At 43.3% G+C, this 18,837-nt stretch overlaps 3 protein-coding genes and 1 long non-coding RNA gene across 5 annotated transcripts in view; all 4 read left to right on the forward strand.

Annotated features, from left to right (window-relative positions):
* kcnh1b (potassium voltage-gated channel, subfamily H (eag-related), member 1b) overlaps window positions 1–17,774 on the forward strand; it is a 41,598-nt gene extending 23,824 nt beyond the window's left edge. For both annotated transcript variants that reach the window (XM_069529644.1, XM_069529645.1), the window contains one exon: window positions 14,794–17,774. In XM_069529644.1, coding sequence (XP_069385745.1) covers window positions 14,794–15,633 — 840 coding nt within the window. In that variant the 3' untranslated portion in view covers window positions 15,634–17,774. The remainder of the gene's footprint in view (window positions 1–14,793) is intronic.
* On the forward strand, window positions 2,696–4,306 carry LOC138411093 (uncharacterized). The gene is made up of 2 exons (XR_011243751.1): window positions 2,696–3,109; window positions 3,865–4,306. It is a non-coding gene; the product is annotated as an uncharacterized lncRNA (long non-coding RNA).
* LOC138411089 (tripartite motif-containing protein 16-like) lies at window positions 5,668–8,238 on the forward strand. Its single transcript, XM_069529647.1, has one exon. It carries the CDS (start codon window positions 6,092–6,094, stop codon window positions 7,766–7,768), a length of 1,677 nt encoding a protein of 558 aa, XP_069385748.1. The 5' UTR covers window positions 5,668–6,091; the 3' UTR covers window positions 7,769–8,238.
* LOC138411090 (tripartite motif-containing protein 16-like) lies at window positions 10,088–13,237 on the forward strand. Its single transcript, XM_069529649.1, has one exon. The coding sequence runs from the start codon at window positions 10,872–10,874 to the stop codon at window positions 12,543–12,545; it is 1,674 nt and encodes a 557-aa protein (XP_069385750.1). The 5' UTR covers window positions 10,088–10,871; the 3' UTR covers window positions 12,546–13,237.
* Window positions 17,775–18,837: the final 1,063 nt, after the last annotated feature.

Raw genomic sequence — 18,837 nt, forward strand, 5'->3', positions numbered from 1 at the left:
ACTTCTAACACAGAGCAACTCAGACGCTCATTATCACTGAGAGGTGAAATGATGCAGAGAGAATTCCATTTAAACATGTTCAAACTATTTTCCAAGGAATGAATGGCTCTAGATAAATATACAAATCCAGCCTCTGTAGGAGGCTCTTCTCTCACATGACAGTTTGTCTCTGTTTTCAAATGTCTCTAAAACTAAAGGAACAAAGTCGTCAACAAACCCAAAGTAGTTGAACCAAGTCTTTTTTGTAAAGTGCTGCTTCTCTTCCTGGAATGTGGAAAAGCCTGATAAAGCTCCGTCTTCGTACACACCCAGTTCTACTGTGTCCATACATTTCCTCACTGCAGCTTTGTTGGGTTCTGGGTTTGTCGGTTGGGCTGTAAGTTGGGTTGTGAGTTGGTCAGTTGGTTGGGTTGTGGTTAGTTTTTTATGTCAGTTGTTGGGCTGTTGGTTGATTTGTGGTCTGTGACTTGTGTTGTGCTCTGCTCCACGTGGCGTCACAATAATGTTATTAATGACTTTGCCTCACACGGGGCACCAAAAATGTTGTGATTATGTACTTTCCCTCGGCGGGGTACGATGAAATGGTGTGCTTTTGGGCATTCAATAAATGTGGCTATCAGAGAACTATGAAATATTAAAAATATTAATCTCAAATAATAATTCAACTGATAAAAGATAAATCGGGGCACCACCCTTAAAAGGGAGGGAGAAGAAAACCAATTTATTGAATAAGTCTCATGAAATTACTGACTACAAATTTGGAACTCTGATTAATAATTAAATAAATAACTGTAACCAAAGTTACCACATCAATAGCTGGTGTAACCCACATAAAAAATCAGGTCACTAACCCTGTATATGTCATTTAGACACTCAGTTCATCTCCTGTAGGGGGCGGTGTTTTCCCATGAGCCTAAGACAGGTATCGCGTGAAGAAGTCTGCACCTGTGTGTGACGCAGTTCCCTCTAAAACCACGAAGCAAACAGTAGCAGACAGTAGCAAACAGTAGCAAACTGTAGCAGACTGCAGCAAACAGTAGCAAACTGTAGCAGACTGCAGCAGACAGTAGCAGACAGTAGCAAACAGTAGCAGACAGTAGCAAACAGTAGCAAACTGTAGCAGACTGTAGCAAACAGTAGCAAACTGTAGCAGACTGCAGCAGACAGTAGCAGACAGTAGCAAACAGTAGCAGACAGTAGCAGACAGTAGCAAACAGTAGCAGACTGCAGCAAACAGTAGCAAACTGTAGCAGACTGCAGCAGACAGTAGCAGACAGTAGCAAACAGTAGCAGACAGTAGCAGACAGTAGCAAACTGTAGCAGACAGTAGCAAACTGTAGCAGACAGTAGCAAACTGTAGCAGACAGTAGCAGACTGTAGCAGACAGTAGCAGACTGTAGCAGACAGTAGCAGACAGTAGCAAACAGTAGCAGACAGTAGCAGACAGTAGCAAACTGTAGCAGACAGTAGCAAACTGTAGCAGACAGTAGCAGACTGTAGCAAACTGTAGCAGACAGTAGCAAACTGTAGCAGACTGTAGCAAACTGTAGCAGACTGTAGCAGACTGTAGCAAACAGTAGCAAACTGTAGCAGACTGTAGCAAACAGTAGCAAACTGTAGCAAACTGTAGCAGACAGTAGCAGACTGTAGCAGACAGTAGCAGACAGTAGCAAACTGTAGCAAACTGTAGCAGACAGTAGCAAACTGTAGCAGACTGTAGCAAACTGTAGCAGACTGTAGCAAACAGTAGCAAACTGTAGCAGACTGTAGCAAACTGTAGCAGACTGCAGCAGACAGTAGCAAACAGTAGCAAACTGTAGCAGACTGTAGCAAACAGTAGCAGACAGTAGCAAACAGTAGCAGACAGTAGCAGACAGTAGCAAACTGTAGCAGACTGTAGCAAACAGTAGCAGACAGTAGCAAACAGTAGCAGACAGTAGCAAACTGTAGCAGACTGTAGCAAACTGTAGCAGACAGTAGCAAACAGTAGCAGACAGTAGCAAACTGTAGCAGACAGTAGCAAACAGTAGCAGACAGTAGCAAACTGTAGCAGACTGTAGCAGACTGTAGCAGACTGTAGCAAACTGTAGCAGACAGTAGCAAACTGTAGCAAACTGTAGCAGACTGTAGCAAACAGTAGCAAACTGTAGCAGACTGTAGCAGACTGTAGCAGACTGTAGCAAACTGTAGCAAACAGTAGCAAACTGTAGCAAACAGTAGCAGACTGTAGCAGACTGTAGCAAACAGTAGCAAACTGTAGCAGACTGTAGCAGACTGTAGCAAACTGTAGCAAACTGTAGCAGACTGTAGCAAACAGTAGCAGACAGTAGCAAACAGTAGCAGACAGTAGCAAACTGTAGCAGACTGTAGCAGACTGTAGCAGACTGTAGCAAACTGTAGCAAACTGTAGCAGACAGTAGCAGACTGCAGCAGACAGTAGCAAACAGTAGCAAACTGTAGCAGACTGTAGCAAACAGTAGCAGACAGTAGCAGACAGTAGCAAACTGTAGCAGACTGTAGCAGACTGTAGCAAACTGTAGCAGACAGTAGCAAACAGTAGCAGACAGTAGCAAACTGTAGCAGACAGTAGCAAACAGTAGCAGACAGTAGCAAACTGTAGCAGACTGTAGCAGACTGTAGCAAACAGTAGCAAACTGTAGCAGACAGTAGCAAACTGTAGCAGACTGTAGCAGACTGTAGCAAACTGTAGCAGACTGTAGCAGACTGTAGCAGACAGTAGCAAACTGTAGCAAACTGTAGCAGACAGTAGCAGACTGTAGCAAACAGTAGCAAACTGTAGCAGACAGTAGCAAACTGTAGCAAACTGTAGCAGACAGTAGCAGACTGTAGCAAACAGTAGCAAACTGTAGCAGACAGTAGCAAACTGTAGCAAACTGTAGCAGACTGTAGCAAACTGTAGCAGACAGTAGCAAACTGTAGCAAACAGTAGCAGACTGTAGCAGACTGCAGCAGAGAGCCACGGCTAAATTAAAACAGACGTCCGCAGGCAGAGACGGTAGTCACAGGCAAATCCAGGCTTCGTCCGGATAAGCTGTGAGCCGAGGAGGATAAACCCCCTTTATGAGAATTCATGCTTGATGAACCTCTGGTGAGTTAGCAAACTGTTAGCTGGTTGTTCGCTACTTGGCTGGAGGAAAAGATGAATATATTGTGCTATTAACTCGGTTTAAGTTGGTCTAAGTTACTTAATAGATGTCATGAGATGTTTTCAAATGTTTCCCCACGACTTTCGTGCACTTTATATTGTAGTTTATTGCTTGAAAAAAGGTTGCTAGCTTTATGCTAATCGCTAGCCCGAGTTGCTAATTGCTTTATTGGTCGTTGTGCTTAGCTCATGCTAATCGCTAAGTTAAAGCTAAGTTTTCATGTTTTGCAAAGAAAAGGTGCATTTCATTTCTTTTTATGCCATTTGAATTACTCATTTGTGTTAATAGCCACTGCAATGGGTAACAGTGCCATTGAGGTGTGGTATATTTGATATTTGATTCAAGAAATTACAGTTGAGCATAAAAATTGTAATTCATCTGATGTTAAAAGAGTTAAATATTAGAGAGATGGATTAAAATAGCTAAAATTGATGATATAAGTAAAATAGAAGTTAAAAGGGATGCATAAGTTATGTATCTGTTAAAAATGACACTGTTGTGGATGGTAATTCATGAATAATTGGTTACATTTATGGTTAAACTAATTCATAGTAATTCATTTTAGTGTGTGTATGTATTTCCTTGGTATTTGGTAATATATTTCATGCCTAGAGCTAGAGCTGAAAATGTTGAGATCTCATAAGAAACTGAGACAGAATCAGATGAAGATCCTTACAACTTTGCACTTTCTGTGTAGGTTGGTTTTTTTAGTTTCGTGCTAGTCTGATCAACTATCAGAGAGATAGAGAGACGATTAAGATGGCGAGCCCAGCCCAGCGATTCTGAGAGAGAGAGAGAGTTGGAGATGTGGTGTGGCCAGCCACAGAACCTACCTTGAGACTCCAGATCATCTGAATCACACATTCTGAGAACAGATAAGACACACACACTCTTCACCTACCCGGGTAGTAGAGATTTAGGATGAAATACTTGAATGGACATTGATACAGAACATCCACACAATTGGATCCCTTTTTCAGAACTGAACTTTCTTGAGTTGGAGAGCTCAACTTCAATGGACTCTGATTTTGTGTTTTTTTTATTTTGTGACGCCTTATTTGGTAAATAAAAGTACAGCTAAGCTGTCAATGTTATTATTGTTGTGCATTGATATTAAAGTGTCACCTGTTCAAATTAAACCACACCCACTCCTTTTTGTGAGTAAACTCCTGGTGCAACTCCTACCGGACCTAGAGCGATGTGATGTCTCTTTAACCTAAAAGTCAGGACCAAAGGTGCTACACAAGCAAAGTTGAAGGATATGGAGTTCTTGACAGTGTAGAGGTTGGCAACATTCACACTGATGCAACATTAACTAAGACGTGTTCTGAAGAAAAACATTTATTATGAGAATATTAAAAGTATAAACACAAACTAACAAAAGGTGTACTCACTATATACAGGTGTGTGTGTGTGTGTGTGTGTGTGTGTGTGTGTGTGTGTGTGTGTGTGTGAGAGAGAGAGAGATTCAAAATGGCGGCTGGCCACTGAAGACAAAGGCCCCCTGGAGTGGTGAGACCATGTGGCTGAGATCACATGCAGGTGTTAAGTTTGTGGAGAGGAGTGTGTGAGGTGTTGGTGCCAGGTTAAAGAAAGTAGTTAGATGCATGCAAAGAAGTGATCAGCATAACAGAACTAACATTAACATTCAGATAACATATTACCAAATATCACAGCAACACAAGTCAAACTTACAAACATCACATGAAATAGAAATAGGATTAAACCGTCCTTTGCTTAGCCTAGCGTAATAATAAAGCCCAGTTGTGTTACCCGTCCATGAAGAAGAGGGAAAGGTCCTCTTTGGATGTGCTGTTGGAAGTCCAGTGACGTGGTCTTGTTGGTTTGTGGCTCCTGTTGTGCATCTGCTGGTCAGACCTTGTGTCGTGGCCGGTTGTGCTGAAGTTGTTAGGCAGGCTCTCGCGTCGCTGCCTTTGGAAGGTTTTAGCAGTCTGCTCCAGGCAGGCCTGCTGGAAGTTAAGGAGCTTGTGGAGGGAGGAAGTCTCCCTGGCTGGGAGAGCAGGAGCAGAACCTACTCCTCCAGGAGAGGTCGGCAGGGGAAGAGGAGGAAGAGAGAAGAGGGGAAACTCTGCTTATATCGGCCTGGTGACCTCATGGGTCATGGGACACACAGTGACCAATAGTGGTTGAGAGTTGTCTCCAGGAGCAGTTTTACCACCTGTGTGTGAAGATGAAGCACCTGGGAGACTGAGTTCTGGAAGCTCTTCTTTGTCTCCAGAGCAAAGGAGACATGTGGTCAGGCGTTTGACTCCACATGTAGGCCCAGCTATGGTTCACAGAGACCAGGTCCCAACACTTGTCCGTCTGTTGGTTTGCTAGGTTATGGGTTGGGTTGAGGTATTTTGGTTGGTTTGTGAGTTGGGTGGTGTTATCGTACCCTGATAGTATTACTGTAAAGGGTGTTCATGATTACATTTCTGTCACCTGTAGAGTTTTTATACTTTTACTCTCCCATTAGTGGGTTTTCATGTATTTGTACTTGTGTTTCTCATGTGTGAAGCACTTTGTAAGTTTGTTTTTATTCCACTTAAAAACTTTATTGACTTTCTGGAGAATTGAAACGTGAATAATATTCCAACCTGTGCTGTTGTGAGCTGAATGTGACAGCTCCCTGTGCAAACATTCACTTTGAAATGTGATGACACAGATAAAACACTCCCAAACAGCTCATGGCAGAGAAATGTAGTAAAGCTTCTTCCTGCTCTCAAACACAACCAGCTCCTCCCAGTCAGGAGGTTTCTCTGTCTCCTCCCGTCACAGACGTGTCAGTGTAAGAATCAGTGAACAAGACGTGAACTGTGGGAGCTGAGTCACTGCAGGAGTGAACGAGAGGGGGAGGAGCAGAGGCTCTATTTGTGTTCAGAGAAAGTGAAACTATTCTACAGTCACTGGCAGCAGGTGAAATGGCGCAGCAAGAAAATCAACTGGACAGAGAAAGATTCTCTTGTTCGATCTGTCTGGATCTACTGAAGGATCCAGTGACTATTGGCTGTGGACACAGCTACTGTATGAGCTGTATTAAAACCCACTGGGACAATGAGGATCAGAGAGGAATCTACAGATGTCCTCAGTGTAGAGAGATCTTCGCACTGAGGCCTGTCCTGGTGAAAAACATCCTGATAGCTGATTTAGTGGAGGAGCTGAAGAAGACTGGACTCCAAGCTGCTCCTGCTGATCACTGCTATGCTGGACCTGAAGATGTGGCCTGTGACGTCTGCACTGGGAGAAAACTCAAAGCTCTCAAGTCCTGTTTGGTTTGTTTGGCCTCTTATTGTGAAAAACACCTCCAGCCTCATTTTCAGTCACCTCCGTTAAAGAAGCACAAGCTGGTGGAGCCCTCCGAGAAGCTCCAGGAGAACATCTGCTCTCGTCACGATGAGGTGAAGAAGATGTTCTGCCGCACTGATCAGCAGTGTATCTGTTATCTCTGCTCTGTGGATGAACATAAAGACCACGACACAGTCACAGCTGCAGCAGAAAGGACTGAGAGGCAGAGAGAGCTCGGGCCGAGGAGACAAACGATCCAGCAGAGACTCCAGGACAGAGAGAAAGATGTGAAGCTGCTTCAACAGGAGGAGGAGGCCGTCAGCCGCTCTGCTGATAAAGCAGTGGAGGACAGTGAGAAGATCTTCACTGAGCTGATCCGTCTGCTGGAGAAAAGAAGCTCTGATGTGAAGCAGCAGATCAGATCCCAGCAGGAAACTGAAGTGAGGCGAGTCAAAGAGCTTCAGGAGAAACTGGAGCAGGAGATCACTGAGCTGAAGAGGAGAGACGATGAACTGAAGCAGCTCTCACACACAGAGGATCACATCCAGTTTCTACTCAACTACCCCCCCTCACTGTCACTCAGTGAATCTACACACTCATCCAGCATCAGGATCCGTCCTCTGAGGAACTTTGAGGACGTGACAGCAGCTGTGTCACAGGTCAGAGGTCGACTACAGGACATTCTGAGTGAGACAGAGACAAAGATTTTACAGATTGTGTCTCAAGTGGATGTTTTACTGCCACAACCAGAGCCCAAGACCAGAGCTGACTTCTTCAAATATCCACAGGAAATCACACTGGATCCAAACACAGCAAACAAAGAACTGTTATTATCTGAGGGAAACAGAAAAGTGACAAGAATGAGAGAAGAACAGTTTTATTCTGATCATCCAGACAGATTCACTTATTGGCTTCAGGTCCTGAGTAGAGAGAGTCTGACTGGACGTTGTCACTGGGAGGTGGAGGTGGAGAGAAGAGGAGGAGTTAGTGTAGGAGTCACATACAAGAATATCAACAGAGCAGGGTGGTCACATGACTGTAGATTAGGATCCAATGATAAATCTTGGTCATTATATTGTTATAGAAACAGTTATATCTTCTATCACAACAGCATCCAGACTCCAGTGTCAGGTCCTCCGTCCTCCAGAGTAGGAGTGTACCTGGATCACAGTGCAGGTGTTCTGTCCTTCTACAGCGTCTCTGACTCCATGACTCTCCTCCACAGAGTCCAGACCACATTCACTCAGCCTCTCTATGCTGGAGTTGATGTTTGGTCTTCTGGATCCTCAGCTGAGTTGTGTAAACTCAAATAGTCTGGAGTCTTTAAAAGCAGTGATTTAGATTCTGTGTTTAAATCTTAACTTCTTTTGTCTCCATGTTTGTTGCTCAAAGTTCGTCGTGGTGACGTTTCTGCTCCGCACAGAGATCAGCTGTCAATCAAACACTGGCCCTCCTTCATCCCAGATGTTCAGTCTCACTTTGTAAAGACAGAATCTATAATGACACTGACATGAATGTGTTTGAAAGAACTAATGTTGCTGTTGTTTTCTGAATCAATGTAGAAATAAGCTTCTGGGATGTTTTAGAACCTGTATTGATCCTGATCATAATCAATGAGCTGATTATTTGTTCTTTTCTTTTCCTCCTGTGAGATGGAGGTGAAACAAACTGACTGTGTGGATGAAGTGAATGTTTCCATGAGATCAAGAGTCATTGAACCGACTCTACTGATGAAACGTGTGAACAAACTGAAGGTTTGAATAAAGAATAACGTTGTTTCATATATTTGTCTCTCCTCTTTATTTCGGAGCGTGGTCTTTCAGTTTCAGATCGAGACTTATTGATTTCACAACAAATGTCATAATGCTCTCTTTGAAACCCAGCACTTGTACTCAAACGTTCCCCGTTTGTGCTCGGACTTGCTCTTCTCCTCATGCTGCTTCTTCAATCATCATTCAAAGCTCTAAATCCAAAAGGTTCTAACTTAATAAATCATTTAAATATTATTGATCACTGTTTAGAAAATTCAGGCATTTGTGTTGGTTCAAGGGGGCGGAGCCAGGATTTAAATTTTAATGGCGGTTTCATCACGTGAACGGTTCGATGTTTTGAACAATGCATAGTTCCAGATGAGGAGGGGCTCTGCTGAGGACCAATCTAGTCCTTCAGTGTTTTAACTAGGAACAAGTTCAATGGAACTAAAGTTAAAGGAACAAAGTCATCAACAACCCAAACGTGTCAACATGTATTATACAACCAACATCGAATCAAAGTTGTGATCTAGTCTTCATCGTAAAGTGCTGCTCCTCTTACCGGACTGTGAAGCAGCTTGATAAGCCTCCATCTTCTTCATACTTTGAAACACAGTCAGCTCTGTTCTCTCCGTTTATTTCCTCACTCTCTTCCCTTCACATCACAACTTGGAGATGAACCAACATGTGGTGATGTGCCAGAGCCGACAGGAGCTCAGAGTTCCACTTCTGACACAGAGCAACTCAGACGCTCATTATCACTGAGAGGTGAAATGATGCAGAGAGAATTCCATTTAAACATGTTCAAACTATTTTCCAAGGAATGAATGGCTCTAGATAAATATACAAATCCAGCCTCTGTAGGAGGCTCTTCTCTCACATGACAGTTTGTCTCTGTTTTCAAATGTCTCTAAAACTAAAGGAACCAAGTCGTCAACAAACCCAAAGTAGTTGAACCAAGTCTTTTTTGTAAAGTGCTGCTTCTCTTCCTGGAATGTGGAAAAGCCTGATAAAGCTCCGTCTTCGTACACACCCAGTTCTACTGTGTCCATACATTTCCTCACTGCAGCTTTGTTGGGTTCTGGGTTTGTCGGTTGGGCTGTAAGTTGGGTTGTGAGTTGGTCAGTTGGTTGGGTTGTGGTTAGTTTTTTATGTCAGTTGTTGGGCTGTTGGTTGATTTGTGGTCTGTGACTTGTGTTGTGCTCTGCTCCACGTGGCGTCACAATAATGTTATTATTAATGACTTTGCCTCACACGGGGCACCAAAAATGTTGTGATTATGTACTTTCCCTCGGCGGGGTACGATGAAATGGTTTTTGGGCATTCAATAAATGTGGCTATCAGAGAACTATGAAATATTAAAAATATTAATCTCAAATAATAATTCAACTGATAAAAGATAAATCGGGGCACCACCCTTAAAAGGGAGGGAGAAGAAAACCAATTTATTGAATAAGTCTCATGAAATTACTGACTACAAATTTGGAACTCTGATTAATAATTAAATCAATAACTGTAACCAAAGTTACCACATCAACAGCGAGCAAAGTTGAAGGATATGGAGTTCTTGACAGTGTAGAGGTTGGCAACATTCACACTGATGCAACATTAACTAAGACGTGTTCTGAAGAAAAACATTTATTATGAGAATAATAAAAGTATCGCGTCGCTGCCTTTGGAAGGTTTTAGCAGTCTGCTCCAGGCAGGCCTGCTGGAAGTTGAGGAGCTTGTGGAGGGAGGAAGTCTCCCTGGCTGGGAGAGCAGGAGCAGAACCTACTCCTCCAGGAGAGGTCAGCAGGGGAAGAGGAGGAAGAGAGAAGAGGGGAAACTCGGCTTATATCGGCCTGGTGACCTCATGGGTCATGGGGCACACAGTGACCAATAGTGGTTGAGAGTTGTCTCCAGGAGCAGTTTTACCACCTGTGTGTGAAGATGAAGCACCTGGGAGACTGAGTTCTGGAAGCTCTTCTTTGTCTCCAGAGCAAAGGAGACATGTGGTCAGGCGTTTGACTCCACATGTAGGCCCAGCTATGGTTCACAGAGACCAGGTCCCAACACTTGTCCGTCTGTTGGTTTGCTAGGTTATGGGTTGGGTTGAGGTATTTTGGTTGGTTTGTGAGTTGGGTGGTGTTATCGTACCCTGATAGTATTACTGTAAAGGGTGTTCATGATTACATTTCTGTCACCTGTAGAGTTTTTATACTTTTACTCTTCCATTAGTGGGTTTTCATGTATTTGTACTTGTGTTTCTCATGTGTGAAGCACTTTGTAAGTTTTTTTTTATTCCACTTAAAAACTTTATTGACTTTCTGGAGAATTGAAACGTGAATAATATTCCAACCTGTGCTGTTGTGAGCTGAATGTGACAGCTCCCTGTGCAAACATTCACTTTGAAATGTGATGACACAGATAAAACACTCCCAAACAGCTCATGGCAGAGAAATGTAGTAAAGCTTCTTCCTGCTCTCAAACACAACCAGCTCCTCCCAGTCAGGAGGTTTCTCTGTCTCCTCCCGTCACAGACGTGTCAGTGTAAGAATCAGTGAACAACACGTGAACTGTGGGAGCTGAGTCACTGCAGGAGTGAACGAGAGGGGGAGGAGCAGAGACTCTGTTTGTGTTCAGAGGAAGTGAAACTATTCTACAGTCACTGGCAGCGGGTGAAATGGCGCAGCAAGAAAATCAACTGGACGGAGAAAGAATCTCTTGTTCGATCTGTCTGGATCTACTGAAGGATCCAGTGACTATTGGCTGTGGACACAGCTACTGTATGAGCTGTATTAAAACCCACTGGGACAATGAGGATCAGAGAGGAATCTACAGCTGTCCTCAGTGTAGAGAGACCTTCGCACTGAGGCCTGTCCTGGTGAAAAACACCATGTTAGCTGATTTAGTGGAGGAGCTGAAGAAGACTGGACTCCAAGCTGCTCCTGCTGATCACTGCTATGCTGGACCTGAAGATGTGGCCTGTGATTTCTGCACTGGGAGAAAACTCAAAGCTCTCAAGTCCTGTTTGGTTTGTTTGGCCTCTTATTGTGAAAAACACCTCCAGCCTCATTTTCAGTCACCTCCGCTAAAGAAGCACACGCTGGTGGAGCCCTCCGAGAAGCTCCAGGAGAACATCTGCTCTCGTCACGATGAGGTGATGAAGATGTTCTGCCGCACTGATCAGCAGTGTATCTGTTATCTCTGCTCTGTGGATCAACATAAAGACCACGACACAGTGTCAGCTGCAGCAGAAATGACTGAGAGGCAGAGAGAGCTCGGGCCGAGGAGACAAACGATCCAGCAGAGACTCCAGGACAGAGAGAAAGATGTGAAGCTGCTTCAACAGGAGGAGGAGGCCGTCAGCCGCTCTGCTGATAAAGCAGTGGAGGACAGTGAGAAGATCTTCACTGAGCTGATCCGTCTGCTGGAGAAAAGAAGCTCTGATGTGAAGCAGCAGATCAGATCCCAGCAGGAAACTGAAGTGAGTCGAGTCAAAGAGCTTCAGGAGAAACTGGAGCAGGAGATCACTGAGCTGAAGAGGAGAGACGATGAACTGAAGCAGCTCTCACACACAGAGGATCACATCCAGTTTCTACTCAACTACCCCCCCTCACTGTCACTCAGTGAATCTACACACTCATCCAGCATCAGGATCCGTCCTCTGAGGTACTTTGAGGACGTGACAGCAGCTGTGTCACAGGTCAAAGGTCGACTACAGGACATTCTGAGTGAGACAGAGACAAAGATTTTACAGATTGTGTCTCAAGTGGATGTTTTACTGCCACAACCAGAGCCCAAGACCAGAGCTGACTTCTTCAAATATTCACAGGAAATCACACTGGATCCAAACACAGCAAACACACGTCTGTTATTATCTGAGGGAAACAGAAAAGTGACATTAATGAGAGAAGAACAGTTTTATTCTGATCATCCAGACAGATTCACTGATTGGCCTCAGGTCCTGAGTAGAGAGAGTCTGACTGGACGTTGTTACTGGGAGGTGGAGAGAGGAGGAGGAGGAGGAGTTGATGTAGCAGTCACATACAAGAATATCAACAGAGCAGGGGGGTCACGTGACTGTAGATTAGGATTCAATGATAAATCTTGGAGGTTATATTGTGATGGAAACATTTATAACTTTTATCACAACAGCATCCAGACTCCAGTGTCAGGTCGTCCGTCCTCCAGAGTAGGAGTGTACCTGGATCACAGTGCAGGTGTTCTGTCCTTCTACAGCGTCTCTGACTCCATGACTCTCCTCCACAGAGTCCAGACCACATTCACTCAGCCTCTCTATGCTGGAGTTCTGGTTTATTCTGGATCCTCAGCTGAGTTGTGTAAACTCAAATAGTCTGGAGTCTTTAAAAGCAGTGATTTAGATTCTGTGTTTAAATCTTGAACTTCTTTTGTCTCCATGTTTGTTGCTCAAAGTTCGTCGTGGTGACGTTTCTGCTCCGCACAGAGATCAGCTGTCAATCAAACACTGGCCCTCCTTCATCCCAGATGTTCAGTCTCACTTTGTAAAGACAGAATCTATAATGACACTGACATGAATGTGTTTGAAAGAACTAATGTTGCTGTTGTTTTCTGAATCAATGTAGAAATAAGCTTCTGGGATGTTTTAGAACCTGTATTGATCCTGATCATAATCAATGAGCTGATTATTTGTCGGGTCACATTTGAAACCTGGACAGTTGAAGAAGCTGTTGAAGGGACAATTTGGAAAGAGGGAGGTCCAACATCTACATATTCGCTTATAGGTTGCAAGGAAAATGATAACCCCCCCCCCCCCCTCCATCTTGAAATGGACTTGTTTTTGGTTCTGTGGGTTTCTTTCATTTCTCACTTTGGTTGGTTAGACAGAGTATGTGGTCGTGTGTATGTATATACGGAGGTAATTGTGTATGTGTGTGGGTGTGTGTGTCTGTATAGATAGGCATATATGTACATATGTGGCCGTACAAATATATATTCACCTATAGAATAAAAGTCATTAGAAAGATGTTCATAATATTACAACCATCACATCTTCAGATTGGGAAAGAATGTTGTTCCATTGATCCGTTGTTTTATTATTTGTTTGAATTGTTTTCTGTGTAATGTCTCGTTCGTTGCATGTTTTAGATTTTCTTAAATAAATTATGTTAAAAAAAAAGAAGCTGTTGAAGGTTTGTTTTTATTACGTCTCATGGTTGTAAAGGTTGAATCCACTCGTCCTCCTTGTATTCACATATTTAGTGGACGGACGTGTTGATCTGCTGCTGTGTCGCTTTCTGTTCTTTCTGATTGTCATGATCTGAACCAGCAGTTCATTGGAGAGTTTCCTGCAGGAGGTTAAAGAACCACTGTTTCTATGTGTGCTACAACAAGAGCTGAGGACTGGGTCTGAACAGCCGGATCCTACTGGACCAAAGCTTCAGTTTATTCATTTAACTTTCACTAAGTTGTTCAGAGTTCATTTGTTAAGTTTCAACTTCCACTTTGCTTCAGCAATAAAAAAACTATATTGATCAACAACCGGTGATTTGAGTGAAACCACGTCGTTCCCCGACCAGATCCAGAAAACTGTCTGAACCAGAGACCAGAGTCTGGACGTGACCTCCTCATCCAACATCATCAGACCTCATCCACCTCATCCACCTCATCCAACATCATCCACTTAATCCACCTCATCCACCTCCTGACGCCTCCAGCTTCATTCTTTCAAACACACTTTACTTCTGAACATAAGCCAGAGATGAAGTTTCCTTCCAGACATATTTGTTGTTGCAGTTGTACAGAAGCTTAACTTCCAGACTGTTAATCCTGACCTCATGTGAATCAAACCTTTAGAGAAGAGGATTCTTCACTGAGCACAGGTAATAATAATGAACGAGACAGTTTTAACAGCAGAAGCGTTGGATGTTCATTCTACACACTTCTCCAGGAACATGCAGTTTTAATTCATGGCCTGAAGCTCTGGGAATAATTCATTCATTAGCTCTAGTGAGCTGAGGACATGCTTGTTATTAACTCTCTGCACAAGCTCACTCGCTACATCCACATTACTAAGTTTGAATTTTGAATACTTCAGCGTTTCAGAGGTTTTTTTTACAGACACTTAAAAGTTTAAAAACTCAAACTAACTTGCAACTAACAGCACACGCATGTACACGGTGCAGGAGTGGTCACATGATACGTATTTTCATGCGTGGTAGAATGGACGGAGATTTATACTGGAGCCTGTTTATTTTAGTGTGGAGCCTTAGAGGCTGGAAACCATAGCAACAGAGACGCGTTTTAAAACTCATATGTAATAGTGTGAATGTGAACTCGGTTTTCAAATGAAAACTTAGTAGTATGGATGTAGCTTAAGTTTGCAAGCAAGCTAACACTAGCCTGAACATGAATTGGTCATTAAAGACTCTTTCACACCTTGTTTGGTTCAGACCTGTGGACAAACATGTGTGAAAGGTTCCTCGGACCACGGTTCAGACCAACACACCGAAATGTATTCAAACCAAAAGAAGTGATTTTTAAAAAATCTAGATTTAGATTTTTCTGAGGTTAAAAAACAGATGACACTTTTTGAGCAGTAAAACTTTTCTGTCTTTTAACAGATTGTCTTCCGCAAGATAAGTGATGTGAAACGTGAGGAGGAGGAGATGTTGAAGAGGAAGAACGAGGCTCCCCTGAACCTCCCTGCGGACCATCCAGTCCGACGACTCTTCCAGCGTTTCCGTCAGCAGAGGGAGGCGCGGCTCGCAGTGGAGCGAGGCAGCCAGGCTTCCAGTGATGTGGAGAAAGGTGTGGATCACCTCGATCAGCCCAGAGGTCCGGAGGTCTTGGCCTCCACCAGTATTGTCATGGTGATGGAGAGCCATGCCACGCCCACCACCTCCTCCACATCCTCCTCATCCAGGACCTCCAGCCGAGTCATGCTCCACACTCCTGCAACACAAAACCAGAACCTGAGCGGCTGCAAATCCGCAGACCCACCCAAAGCTAAAGGTTGGGGACGATTCAAGGAGTCTGTCGTGAAGGCCGAGTCGTGGAGCAGCGTCTCCAAGGCCGAGTCCATGGAGACTCTGCCCGATAGAACTAAGTCTCATGATGAAATGTCCCTCAAGAAAACGGACTCTTGTGACAGTGGCATCACAAAGAGCGACCTCCGTTTGGACAATGTCGGAGACGCCAGAACGCCACAGGACCGGAGTCCAGTTCAGTCTGAGGAGAAGAAAGTTTTCTGTCCGATACCAGAGCAGAGCTTGCAAGCTTCCTTCCTGGAGCTGAAACAAGAATTAAGAGGAGACATCAGATCTCTGAACAGTCGCATGGTGGCACTGGAGGTTCAGTTAGCTGAGATGCTTCGTCTCCTCAAATCCAGGAAGTCATCAGGCTCTTTCTTTGAGATCTCGCGGCCGCCCTCCCCCGACTCTGATAAAGACAGTTTCTCTTAAACTGGACTTGGAATCAGTCCATTGGAATGGAGTGTGAACCATTCAGAGAAGAAAAGTGTGAAGAGGTGCTGACACTCAATGACGGTAACACACCAATGACAGAAGCGCTAAATAACGTCCGTAGCGTCACCAAACTGGAACGAGTCTTGACATTCAAAGCTGCACCTTTGGTCGTCAGGAGGGTTCGTAGCCTTCAGACCTTCACTTGTTATCGGCAATAATAACAGTTGGCTTTAATGTTGTTGCTTTAAACTTATGCACTGTGATTTGGTGATCATGAAAATATAATGAAGGAGGGAAATGACGGAACAACAAACTGTATCAGGCGAATCAGACGAGCGTTCTTCTTACAAGGTTCTAAACCTTTGAGTCTCATGATTTCTCTACTTCCATGTATTGTAGGTTCATTTTGTGAGAAGCTTCTGAGATCGTAAGAAAGCAGGAGGATGTTGAAGTGAACAACATCCACCAAACACATCAGAACAATCTAACTCTGAGAATTAATTCAGACTAAAACACTGTGCTCGAACTTCAGAGAACTTTTAAATCCTGAGTAAATGTGAAACATTGAATGCATCAGTGTGAGGATCCTATTATTAATATAATTATTATTTATTTTCTTCTAAATCAGTCAGATTGTTCAGTAGCTCGTCCACACTAATGAGTCTGTTATTAAAATAATCTTCGTTTTACAAATTATCTCCACACAAGAACGTAGAACTACAAATATGCAAACGTGCAGTAGGTGGCGATAACGTCCACATCAATTATCCATCAAACACCAGAGACGAACACTCTAATCAAGTAATATTGTTGGAGGCAATGATGCTAAACCTAGCTGCTAACTTGTAAAGAGACGTGGCAGTGCTAGATTTTAAAATCTGCCCCCTGGAGTTGTAAAAATAGTTTTGGTTCATATTTAGTGGACCATCGTTAATCTGCTCAGAAACCCACAATATTTAACCCGTGGTGAAGATTTACATCTGGAATTGATCTGAATGCATCTGGTTTAATGGTGTGACCACGCCCCTGAAACACCAGAGCTTGTGACATGTTTCATCTCATGTATTAAAAAACCATCACGAGTCATCGCATTAACCCAACTATGGGTCAGACATCTTGAATTCGACTTGTTGTAATTCTACAGAATTAATCAGACTGAGTTTAAAATCAGTGGAACGACCTAGAGACTCAACGAGTACAACGAGTGAACCTGGATTTTGATTCGACTTCTGTCCTGAAGACGCCCGGACGAATATTGCATCGTATTTGTATTGTCTGTGTTAGCGAGGAGACCCGTTAATCTCTTGCTTCCTGTGGCAAGTTGCTTCACGTGGAGTTCAACTGAACTTTGACCCCATAATATTAAAAACACGCTTTGAGAAATGGTTTAAAAACAGACAATGAAGTTTCAAGTCTTGAGAATTAAGCATCATCCACCTTCATTAGTTCAATCGTCACTGAACTGTACTGACCAAAGGCTCAAAGAAAATGTTTTACTCCCTGATCCCAACATTTAACTGCAGATTTTATTCAAACCAGATTAATACTGTAGAATAAATCATCATGTTCTTTCTGCTCCTGTAACTTGAACACGTGAGTAAAATCTGAAGCTTTGTTCCTTCTGATCAGAGGAAACGTGACGTTTGAAATGTCCTGAAATGTTAAATGATAATCTGAGAGTTTGTCTGTATCCTGTGTCGCTGTGATATATGATATATCGTCCTAATATGCAATTATTGCCATGTCCGCTGTGTGCGCTGAGACCGGCGGTTGTTTGTGGTACTTTGTGTATCTCACGCGGTATCGACACTGAAGCACTTTGATCGTCCTGCATGACGCTGGTGTCTGAAAGCTTTATGTTGTTTTGAGGACAGACTGAAAGAGATCCTGGAGGACTGAGGTTTGGTTCTCTCTAAACGTACCTACCTTCTTCTTTTGTCGGTCACATGTACGTAACGACCGTCGTCTGTGCATGAAGAACACGTGGTCTGTTTTCACCATCACACTGTCTGGAGGGAAACCACAGGTATTTATTCTTAACTTGTTCCTCACTTATCGTCAGGAATGAAAACTGTATCAGCACAAAGTATTTATAAAAAAATCACATCAAATGTCAATAAATGATTTTATACTTTCTACTTTTCTCGGTTCGTTTGCACATTTTGATTCGTCTGTTTTTTCTTAAACTTCTTTGAGGATTTTAATTTATACGCTCTTTGATCTGTTACCATGACGACCATGATGATGTGTGTTACATGAATTAGAGAGTTGAAGTAAATCACTTAATTAGTTCATCAATGATTCTGTCTCCACGGGGTCGTTTGTTCTCATCATTCAGACTCAGAATCATTTCTTACTCCAGAATTCACATTTTACACATTTGTTCATGTTGTTTGTAAAAAAAGACCAAAAAGTTCTCGATGAAGAACCAGGTGAAAACAGCCGGGACTCTCTCGACCAGCCAGTTGTGTTGCTATGGTTACCTGCAGTTTAAACCTGTCACAAGCTCTGATTTGATGAAATGAAACCAACCGTCCACCTGCCGACCAATCAGAAAGCAGCGTTGTTTCTAATGTGAGAATTTAAAGATGATTTTTCAGGGAATCCCCCGCCCCCACCCGACCCCACCCCCACCCGAGGCTCAGAAGAAAATCTTTCCTCCGCAGAGCTGACCCCCCCCACACCCTCCCCCTACTCACTTGATGATCTGCATTGCAGTGCTAGCCCCCCCCCCCCCTCCAGATTGTCTGCAGCCCCCCCCCCACACACACACACACAGACACACACACCAATCCTCCCTCCAAGGCCTCTCTCTGTCATCCTGGTGCCACAGCGCCCTCTACAGAAACACTATAGAGGTTACATCCTTTTAATCAAGTATAATAATCATTTTATTTATATAGTTAAAACAGATAAATTAAGAAAACATCTTTTAAAAGTGAAAAAAAAACACGATCAAGCTTAAAAAGATTCCAGTCGTCAATTAGCCGAAGAGAAGAAGAGAGATAAAAGAAACAGAACGAGTAAAGATCAAGTTGTGAATCATTTAAAAACACATTTTATGGCTCAAACTGTTTCCATGGTTCCTCCTTTATTTCCTTGATTTCTGCTCTGAGAGAAGTTAAGATGAAATTTTACCTCATCCATAGAATAGAATCAAAACAAATTCATTTCCCCCTCAGAGGGAAACTGTGCTGCGGT

This window comes from Paralichthys olivaceus, chromosome 8 (assembly GCF_024713975.1).
Source record: "Paralichthys olivaceus isolate ysfri-2021 chromosome 8, ASM2471397v2, whole genome shotgun sequence".
Classification (NCBI taxonomy): Eukaryota; Metazoa; Chordata; class Actinopteri; order Pleuronectiformes; family Paralichthyidae; genus Paralichthys; species Paralichthys olivaceus.

Excerpts from the sequence above, each read along its gene's own strand:
- LOC138411089 (XM_069529647.1), top strand. The coding sequence starts at position 6,092 with ATGGCGCAGCAAGAAAATCAACTGGACAGAGAAAGATTCTCTTGTTCG.
- LOC138411090 (XM_069529649.1), top strand. The coding sequence starts at position 10,872 with ATGGCGCAGCAAGAAAATCAACTGGACGGAGAAAGAATCTCTTGTTCG.